Raw genomic sequence first — 10,462 nt, 5'->3', positions numbered from 1 at the left:
GTCTGTACGGTTTTCCATCCGCGCGTTATTCGGAAAAGTGTTTCACTCAAATTTATAGAGCTTTGTATGGTGTCGCCATGTTTGTGCCCCTCGGAGGGACATAAACATGGCGGCCGTAAAGTAACAGAAACATCTGTCATTGAGTTTTGCCATTGAAACGAAACGTTATTACTCTAGAGCTCCGATACATTGAAATTAATACTTTGTCTAGAGCAAGAACTATTTAGTTAGTAAAAACTTGAGCAATAACTCATCTTTTGACTTACTCGACAGCCTTATCGAGCAGCCATTTTAATGTTACGTAACGCATAAACTTGGAAATTCCGACGTGCTCCATTACAAAATGAGGAACCCTGTCGGGCTTAAACGTTGCAAAACGTCAAGTTATTAGAGGGGCTTACATCTCATGAAACTAAAACTTCACAAGGATTGGTAATTTCTTATGATGGAAATTGATGACGTCACATGAAAACCGGCAATTCTGACTTGGAAAAGTCTGGATAAGTTTGTAAACCCACACACGTACGCAATTTGGACCTATTTTTTTCGCAAGGCGCAGATGTTGACAAAGACTGGAGACAAGCATACATTTCATGTTGAAAATATGAAGTAGATGTTGTACTGAAAAGAGAAAGTCGCAGCCAAGTATATCAAGATGAGAAATGTGCCGTTTAGCTCCACAGATTTCGAGCTTTTTGATCCTGACTTAACACCCCAGGACTACGAATTCTTTCAGAAACATAAAGGAGCATTTAAGAGTTTACTGGAAGATCAGGTATTGATATAACTGTGTAAAAGTTAATGGTGACGTTATTGGTCTATGTATGTTATGTTCGATCGACCTACGGAAGTAAGTTACTATTCCATGCCAAGTTTCTTCAAAATAATGTTTTTCTGTAAACGTTTTTACCATAAATTCAATAAGCTTTACTTTCTAGATTATTCAAGTCGCTTAGATCTAAGAGAACGTCTAACCTGATAGATGGTTGTATCGGACTTTACTTTGAACAAATTGAATCGCTAAACTGGCGAAACAAATTAAATTAACAGGCGCATTTTGTGACTTGCTACCTCCAGATTGTAAAATCAGTGGCAAAACAAATTCCTGACGAAAATATGCTCGTACAGTTTTCCGCCAACACTTTTGTAACGTATTATTTGTGCGAATTTTCTGAAGCTAGTGACGTAATATTGGTGCCTTGATTACGGAATACCCATTGCAGCATTCTCTATACCTTAGCTTGGTGTTGTGTATCATTCAAGCAAAGTAGAAGTTAACTTTTATAGAGTCATGGATAAAATACTGATCCTCAGGTCATAGATTACTCCAAATGCCCAAAGACTATCTTAAAATAGATTACACTTAACAAAAATTCATCTAAAATCTGGGATTTTGAAGTTGCCATTACCATCATTTGGAGCTATCCATAATTAGTAGGGACTCAGCTGTGTGAAAAGTAGTGGAAATCTGCAAATCTGATTGGTTCTCGTATTGTTTCTATTCCCTGATAGACAACAATTACATATGCACAGTTCATGAAACTGAAAATTATTCTTAATTTTAGGCTTGAAAAATACAAAACATTGTAGGTGATGTGTCTACTAAAACAATGAATAGACTACTCACCCTTGTTTTCTATGAGCGATCGTCAACTCGCCTAGTCACCTCATTGACTATTTGTTCACAGAAAACTTGGGCCACCCTAGCCTAATTGTTAAACAGGTCTACTGGTGTTGTTGCTTCTGACATACTACAATATCGCTACAATATATAATGACCTACCTTGGCAGCATATGTTGAAGGCATGAGCCTCTTGCCTTAAAACCGATCACTCTTTGTTGTTTGTACTTAGTTCATTTGCCTATTTTAGCTTTATTTATCAAGGTACATGCCATTAATTTTTTTTGGTAGCTGGTGCTGGTGTTCTGGAGATTTTGTTTTTCAAATAATTTGCACCTAATCAGGCTTTGAAAAATGACTATTAATAATAATTTTTGTAGAGGTAGAAACATGCTAATTTTTCTCACCTTTCAATTTTAGACACAAGAACAAAAGCAGAAGTTTGTGTCTGCATTTAGAGAATTTTCAATAAATAATGGTTGCATCAAAGACTTCCCAATCAAGGTACAGTTACTATACGAGTTAAAAATAATAATTCTCAGATGTGCAGACGGATGAAAGTGTTTTGCTCTGAATCAAGTTTTACATGAGGGCTCTTTGTGAAAAAGTTAACCTGGAAGTGATATATAATTTGGGCTACACTGCTGCTCACAAATTATTGCGTTCGAAGAACGCAAGTCTAATTCTGACCTGTGGCTTTCCAGAGCTGGTTGTCCTGTGCACAGTTACATGCAGAAAAACTCCACATTCCTGTAAGGACACCAAAATGGCCACCCTGCTTGATTTTTGCAGGGGCATGTCACGGCCAGTAAACTGGTAACGTTTAATACTAAGACATGTGATTACATGTGATAAGACATGTGGCAAACATGTGAGCATGTGAGCAAGCCATGCATCTGAGTTGTGCTGGATCTTTCTTTGACATCTTTCCATTCAGTCGCCGTAGGCTATGCTATTTTGTGCCCTCAACGTTGGATTTAGGTGAATTTAAATGCCTCGACAGTGGCATTTATTGAAATCTGATGGAATTGTCCATGTTTACTTTATTTGTTTTAAAATGGACACGACTTTGAAGCGCCTTGGCTTTCCAGATGTTAACTGTGGGAAAAGCTATATTTTGATTGCAGTAGTTGATTATTTTCAGTTGCGACAGGCACGTAGATAGCTCAGTCCTTATCCAGTTGAATATTGTTTGGAATTGGTGGAAAAGTACTCTGAAGGCAAGATCTATAAGAGTGAGCCTGAACCAAGGAATGGCAAATTATGTAAATACTGTCTACCTTATTCATCAGGGGAACATGATACGCGAATTAGTCGAACGGAGTTTGTTTACACTGACGATAAACGAGCACACGAATGTTTGCTTACATTTGTGCTTCCAGTTTAGAATAATGTATGTAAAATTTACTTTTACAAATTAATGTGAGAATATTAAGTACAAAATTTGAAGGCTATAAATGTAAATATTTTCGTTCTATTAACTTGTGTACGGAAACTTCCGCTGTCATGCAACGTGTCAACAAATAGTGGACTTTGACATTATGATAAATTTGTCTGTATAAAAACCTCAGTTGTCGATGAAAAACGTTGATTTTAGCAATAGACAGAGGTTAAAAGTCAGCTAGTGAATTCATTTATATATATTTAATTAAGTGACAGCGTCGAACGCACTCTCATAATCTTTGATTACTACTAGTAATACTTGTAATCTATTTACATGTAAGTTTTGTCTTTTCTTTACAGAGTGATCAGTTGCATGTGCTTGGGTTTGTAGATCACGTCATACAACATTTGAAGGAAAATTTTGTGAATGGTAAGATGAATTTAAAGCTGTGCTGTGTTTAACCATAATGAATAATATTAATTTTGTATATAATCTAACTCAAAATTTTGTTGTATTTAATATTTGTGTTCTGTGCTTGTTTGCCAGCCTTATCCTCTAATCTTTGTCGTCCTGTCACAATGGTAAATGTTGTGATGCACTGCTGATAGTTAATCACATATAATCCAAAGGGATTTTTTGGGTATTCTGTTGTTTCCAAAGTGTGAAAAAATCTTGAAAGGTCTAGGCAGACAATCTTATGTACCTTTGACATTATGTTTTGACATGTTTTTGCTCTGCTACAGGCAAGGTAAGCAAAGCTAAATGCTTAGTCCAAGATGCTGTTGTGTTAGCTCAGAACAGAAGTTTAATCCATCACGTGGGTTCTTCCTCCTATGGTAAGTGCATACATACACCTTATCTACTTACTATTTTGAAAGATAAATGCGTATATATGTCAGTGTTTTGCAAGTTGTCTTCAGGGGTTTTCTGATTCCGAAAAGGGGAGAGGAAAATACAAACCAAGCTTCTTTTCAAAAGTTCCAATGAACACCCCCATCCTTTCTATATTGGAGTCCCCTTCCTGGGAGGGTGGGGGAAGGAGTATTTGTGCTGTTTTGAACTGGCACTGCCTGAATATTTCCCAAAATATTATAATTATGAAAGCCAGAATCAAAGATTACCCTAGGTGTTTACCACAAGCATGTCTGGAAAAGTGATCAATTTGAGAGTGACTGCCTGGGGGGTCCTATTGCATGGCCTTAAAGCATCATTGTATAATATTAGGTGGAGTTGCAGCAGTAACATCACTGGCATATTCTGAAGGCACATTATAAGTGGGCTCGATGCAACATTGTGTGTTTGGATACCTGCAGTTTACTAATAATTTAGTATACAGCAGGAATTCAACATTATTAATAATTATATTAAAAATAATAATTATTATTTCTAATGTAAGTGACAATTATTTATTTCAGCTAAGGACCCATTCATTCACAAGGACACAAGGTAACCCTAATGCAAAACCTTCTGTGATAAATGCCAAGCAATTGTATCAAAAGTTTGTTGTTAGGGATTCAGATTTTTTCTTTGTCCCACGCCCATGTCATGTTGATCAATTTACCTTTCACATTTCATTACCGAGCTTAAAATTTACCATCTTTATTCAATTATCACTACTCACGATGACTTCAACTGTGCTGATCCTAGCAGTATGCAGGATGCCTGTCATATATGAACTCAGTTAAATGACCTTGCTCCCTATGAGTTCTCATAGCTAAGTGGATAGAGCACCTGCCTGGTGTGCGGGATGTCGTGGGTTCGATTCCTGTTGAGGACTGAGATTTTTTCTTTGTTCCCCACTCGTGTCACGTTGATCAATTCACCTTTCACATTCAGGTTATAATTTTTAAATTATTTTTATTAGAGATGTGTTTAGACGGCTCTTTGGAGAACCCTCAGAAAAGGATGCTGCATTAAAGGTAATGTTAGATTTTAAAAAGCAAAAAGCATGTTACATGTACAGTTCTGTTTCTGTCATGTGCAACAATTTTTAATTTTCTTCCAGTGTTCCAGTGAAACTTTCCATTTTTGTACTATCACTTCTCATCATGAAGATATTGGCTCTTTTGTAGTTCTTAATGGAGTTTGGGCAAACATTTTGGCATACACTTCCAACCAAAATTGGGATTTTCCATGATTGTATATGATATAACATTATAAATTATCTTAATTTTACATTTGTAGGCTATGTGTTTGTTTCCACTGTATGTGAAGTTTGGAGGTGCTGTTTGTCGCTATTTAAGGCGTTGGCTAGAAGCAGGAAAACTAGATGAACCTGGTGTTACTTCCTTAACACCTTTGCCAACTCTGCAGAAGGGTAGCTCAGTTTCTTCTAGTTCAGAATCAAAACAAACCACCAGTACAAAAGAGAACAATACTACAGCTGTCTCTCAATCTGTGACCAAAGCTTTGCCGTCCAGTGAGCCCAAACCAACCAAAGGCCCTTCGGTTACGTTGGCTACTATGAACAGAAATGGTGGGTTGGAAATCTTGGGTAGCTCAGACGATGATGACAACGACAATGATGACGATGAGGAGGAGGATAGCTGGGAAACAAAAGTCATCCGTGGAATACAATCTGTGCTCACTGACAGGGCGGGTCCATCTGCCATTGACTACATGGAAGTTTATAAACGGCATAAAGATGGCTCCTACAGGCGACTAAGGGATCAGCTTCATCTTGGCAAGCCACACCCTAATCAAGAATTTGAAGAGAGGTGCAGGAAAAAGGAAGAGGAAGTGATCGAGGGCAATCGGCTCCATGAAGTGATTCTAAAAGACTATGCTGAAAGTGGCAGGAAAAAGCATGCCTGTGCAAACTGTAGGCAGGTTGAGAGATATGCAGGAACGTTCAAGAAATGCCAGAGGTAAAAAACCATTTATAGTTTGTATTAACCCTTTGCCTTGAAATTCTTGAAAGTGAAACATTAATATGTGTAGATTGGGTTCAATCTTCAATCCAAGGTAAGGTTTGTCATGCAACAGTGCTAAATATTTCATAAATTTGGGTTTGTGTGTCCAACATTTAAAATAAAAATTATTTTTCTAATAACGTACAGAGCAAGGAAGCATAAAGCATATACTGCGGTACTAGGACTAGAACAAACCACACTTGCAGCCAGCATTAACTTTACCATTAACAGTCTCACTGCAACAAAAAGCAGTGGATACAGTTTACAAAATAATGTTCATGAGTATTTTTCAATGGCAGGCTCAATTCCTTTCGAGGTCTGTTTATGGGAGCTTAAAGTGCTACTATGATGAAAATCGCATCTTTCAAACCTGAGCCATTTTAAGACGTAAACAAGTAGTCTGTACAAGAGTAAAAATGTTGTTTACTGTTTTCAGATATCTCTTTTCGTTCCAGAGATATTCAAGTTTTTCAAATATGCAAATTAATCAAGTAATGACGTCGTACGCTCAACCGAATTTTGATCAAATACGATAAACGAGGATGACTCAGTCAATTTGTATCAGAAATGTTTGATTTTTTACGGTACGATTCTACTAGAGGTGCTCTGCAATATGAGCTTAACAATTATTTGTGTTAAAGGCTTTTCTGACCACTTTTAGCATTCTATATTGATATTTGCCAATGTTGCCTCATCTGCATGATCCAGCAAGCATATAAATATGTTGAGTTCATGGCCTTGTTTAATGTTTTCCAAGCTTAAAATCACTAAAATATTGAAATCAGGCTAGAGAGGACTGGAAAAGAGTGGGTTGTCATGGGAACAGAAATTGTTATAGCTGTAGGTGTGTTGCATTTAGAACTATTAGCCTACCAAGTTTCAACGATTTCTGCTGCAAATTGACCAAGAGAGCGCTATTTATATACTTGATGTAATATTTGGTTGAGTGAATGACGTCATCAGTCATCTCATTTGGATATTTTGATCATTTTTCAAACTTAAATATCTCCGGAACCAATGCAGATATTTGTAAATGGTAAACAGCATCTTTAATCTTTCGTAGAAATCTATGTGATTAACCTAAAAAATCAAGGGGTAAAAATTTGATCATAGTAGCACTTTAAGAGCAAAGAAAAAGTCTAGATTATCATAGTAAGCCCTCAAAGAGTCTGTTTGCTTACAAGAATATTAGCTTACAGGAATGAGTAAATCGCACAAAGTTGCACAAGATCTTTACTTTCTATGGTACATTAAATTTATCATTGGTATTTAAAACCCAGACAGCTGTCTGGCTATAAAGAATTCTAGCTTGAACTTTAGCATCATCCCTTCTAGCTTTATTGCTATTGTACATGTCAGTATTATTTAGTCTTCCAAATTGTAACTCCACCCTCCCTCCGTTTGGAGGCTTGATTGTTGTTATTATTTGAATAAACTGGGGTTGACCTCTCGTTATACACCTTATTCCAAAATGGCTGCCATTTTATTGTTCTTTTGTTTGCTTGCAAATTAGCCGTTGTTGCCTCGTTCAAGGGAAAATATTGTTTTGAAGGCAACAAAGGGTAATTTGAAGGCAAACAAAAGAATACTAAAATGCTGACCATTTTGGAATAAAGTGTATGACACTATCAGTTAATTCTCAAAGTGACCTCTCCAAGCTTTGTTTTTTCCTAATATTAGTGGCACTATTTTGCGCTTGTTTTGGCTGATTTCTGATTCAGCATGTGCTGGCAGTGTCGGCTTGTAGTGCTGGTGATATAGTAGGCTTGAGCAAGCCACAAATGTCTACACTCCACTCCAGTGCCATTTAGAGTTAGGCTTTGCCCTTTTGCTGACTTGTCTGATCCAGCACAGGTTTTACTCCTGAGGAGATAAGTCAGGCTTTGGTCATGCAATGTAAGTTCATCTGTCATGCCAATCGCAGAGTAGTGATCCTCCCTTTACCCCATTTATTATTGTTTTTTTGCACTTGTCTATTACCATTGTTTGATCATAACTCTCTGCGAACTGCAACATTAACCATGCTTTTATTGTTGCATGTTTCTAATAGGTGCAAAGGGAAAGGAACAAAATTTTACTGCAGTCGTAAATGTCAAAGTGAGTATCAAGTGCTGTTTTTGATAAACTCAATTCAGTTTCTGAAGAGTTTCCTATCATGTCTGATCACAAAACAGGATCATGTTTTGTCACATTCACCTCACAGTTACAATTCTTTTTCTATCATTAAGTCATGTGATAGATCTCTTTATGGGACATTATTGGGTGAATATCAACTTCAGTCTTTTCTGTATGGGCCTTATTGTGGTTGAGACCTAGGGCCGATATTCTTCTGGCACTTATGCCCCCTGGGCCTTGATTAATAATTATTTAAAGAAATATTCCCCTTTAGTATAAATCCACTAGCATTCTATCATGAATGCTGTTCTCTGATTGGCTACGCTACCCACTATCTATTCTGTGATAGATAGTAAGTAGCGTAGCAGTGTGCCCTTGCTAACAAAGTAATGGCCACTTAATGGCATTTTCTAAGTGTCTGTGAAGAGGATGTCGATAAAGTTTTGAATGACTAGTAGATTTATAGTAAAACAATTAGATTATTCGCTCTCGATTTCTGTGCGTGATAGAAATCTCGAGCTCATAATCTAATTGTTTAACAGAGTGGGGTTCTTTAAGAATACATGTAAGCCCAGTCAGTCTTTGACAGGTAGAAATTTTATGCTGTCCAAAAAAACTGTCTTATTAAGCTGATTTTTTGTGTTCTTGGTGTTCTAATCGCTTAGCTGTGCAATAATTAGCAAAGTTGTTTGTCTGTCCTAGAAGGTGTAGAATTGTACATGATCGCTACAATATGAGCAAGCAAACTGCAATGTTATATATACAATATGAGCAGCCGATTTTTACAGGGCATCTGACAGAATGTGGTGGTGTGGATCTGCATAATTCACTAACATCCACACCCTCCACATAACCAGAGCTTTTCTTCACATGAAACAGAAAGTGTTTCATATTAGCAATAACGCAGATGCTTAACATACCCACAAGTAAAAATTGCGAAGAGATTGAATGATTATTTTGAAGTAGTTTTTCTCCTAAAACAGCGACGAAAACATGCCATTTCGTTCGTGATGTGTTTTTCTGCAGGTGTTCCAACTGACTTTGGGTGAAGAGCCTGGAAACTATTTTTCATTGTCCAATGTAATGCCTGGTTACTAAGTTACAGATGTTCCAAGATTGCAACAACGAATTCTTCACATACATACATACAAGTTCATTCATATTCATAATTACAAAAAAAAATGTAAATATATAAATTCGAAAAGGGGAGTTTGGAGGTCAACCCTATCAATAAAACTCCCCTAAAAAAAATTAAAATTAAAATTATGTTAAAAATTATTGAAAAAAAAAATTGGTTGGTAAAAACTCTACAGAAAAGCTGTGTCAAATGAATAAATACCTGTCAACAAATACTAGAAACAGATCAAGCATTATGTCAAAATTGGCAGGCATGATGTTTAATAAGTTTATTCTATTAAAGAGCTTAAATTGTTGGCAAGACTTTGAAGTGCTTTTTGTTTCACTGTTGTCCGGTACATTGGAAAGGCTTTATTATCAATTTTGTTAACTGTTAAAATTTCCACATAATCCAGTGTGTTTTCCGCATAATTGATACCTTTTTTCTCCCGAAAATTTTGTGCATAATTTGTTATTTTTTTCCACACCCTCTCAGATGGCATAGATTTACATATTATCATATTATACATATCATATTATCTTTTCAGATGTATACATTGTTTCAGTGTGTAATTTTCAGTGCATTCCTTAGCCTTTCAGAACTTGCATTAGTTGAAAAATTTACAAAGATACTTAATATTGATCACTACAGGTGAAGACTGGGTTTGCAGGCATAGAATGCAGCATTCTACTGTGGAGTTACCATCATAGGAGAAGCTACTGAATTGCTGATGATTCCAGTCTATGTTACACACTTGTGGAATCTGACCGATTGTCTGCTCTTACAGAGAGAAAAAAATAACCAAATAATTTGCAATGTTGTGGCTAAAGTAGGTACATAGGCAAGTTTGTAAATCTCAGAAAGTTGTCATCATTAACTGAGTTTTGTGAATGTTTAGTGTCAAAGTCTGAAGTAAAACTTCCGCAAGACAATGCATGTCAGAATTGAGATGCACAATTTGATGAGGTGTTCGAAAATCTGTTCTGGTAAAATTAGTCAGGACAGCAGATACCTAAATAGTTTTAAGTTGTTATTTAGGCTGTACATGTATATATAGGCTCCATTTGGCCATTTGTTATTCTACTGTGCCTAGGCCACCTACCACAAGCAAGTGCACTTAAAATAAACTTTTTTGTCTTGTTCTCCAACGACTTTCATAGTACTTTGCATGTCTTATTCCACTGTCAGCTGCAGTCTTAAACTGCACATACAAGAGTTACATAATAAAATACTAGTAAACTACAAGTGAGTTTTACAACATTTGTTGTGGGTTTTGTATTTTTTTTTCCAGCCAAAATGGCTAGTCCATGGCC

At 36.5% G+C, this 10,462-nt stretch overlaps 1 protein-coding gene across 2 annotated transcripts; it reads left to right on the top strand.

Annotated features, from left to right (window-relative positions):
* Positions 1–569: 569 nt before the first annotated feature.
* On the top strand, positions 570–10,403 carry LOC145502728 (uncharacterized). 2 transcript variants are annotated; one of them, XM_081482088.1, is made up of 9 exons: positions 570–775; positions 2,042–2,125; positions 3,365–3,434; positions 3,749–3,841; positions 4,421–4,451; positions 4,870–4,924; positions 5,190–5,872; positions 7,968–8,014; positions 9,801–10,403. In XM_081482088.1, exons 1-9 carry the CDS (start codon positions 656–658, stop codon positions 9,857–9,859), a joined length of 1,242 nt encoding a protein of 413 aa, XP_081338214.1. In that variant the 5' UTR covers positions 570–655; the 3' UTR covers positions 9,860–10,403. The 2 variants fall into 2 exon arrangements, with proteins under 2 accessions (XP_081338214.1, XP_081338222.1); XM_081482096.1 differs by lacking the exons at positions 570–775; positions 2,042–2,125 and adding exons at positions 2,195–2,602; positions 2,766–2,886.
* Positions 10,404–10,462: the final 59 nt, after the last annotated feature.

This window comes from Orbicella franksi, chromosome 1 (genome assembly GCF_964199315.1).
Source record: "Orbicella franksi chromosome 1, jaOrbFran1.1, whole genome shotgun sequence".
In the NCBI taxonomy this organism is placed as follows: Eukaryota; Metazoa; Cnidaria; class Anthozoa; order Scleractinia; family Merulinidae; genus Orbicella; species Orbicella franksi.
Note: the sequence above shows the minus strand (reverse complement) of the source record. Positions and strands in the feature narration are given on the sequence as shown.

Excerpts from the sequence above, each read along its gene's own strand:
- LOC145502728 (XM_081482088.1), top strand. The coding sequence starts at position 656 with ATGAGAAATGTGCCGTTTAGCTCCACAGATTTCGAGCTTTTTGATCCT. Across the intron at positions 4,925-5,189 it reads AAAAGGATGCTGCATTAAAG|GCTATGTGTTTGTTTCCACT; the intron begins GTAATGTTAGAT and ends TTACATTTGTAG. Across the intron at positions 8,015-9,800 it reads CTGCAGTCGTAAATGTCAAA|GTGAAGACTGGGTTTGCAGG; the intron begins GTGAGTATCAAG and ends TGATCACTACAG.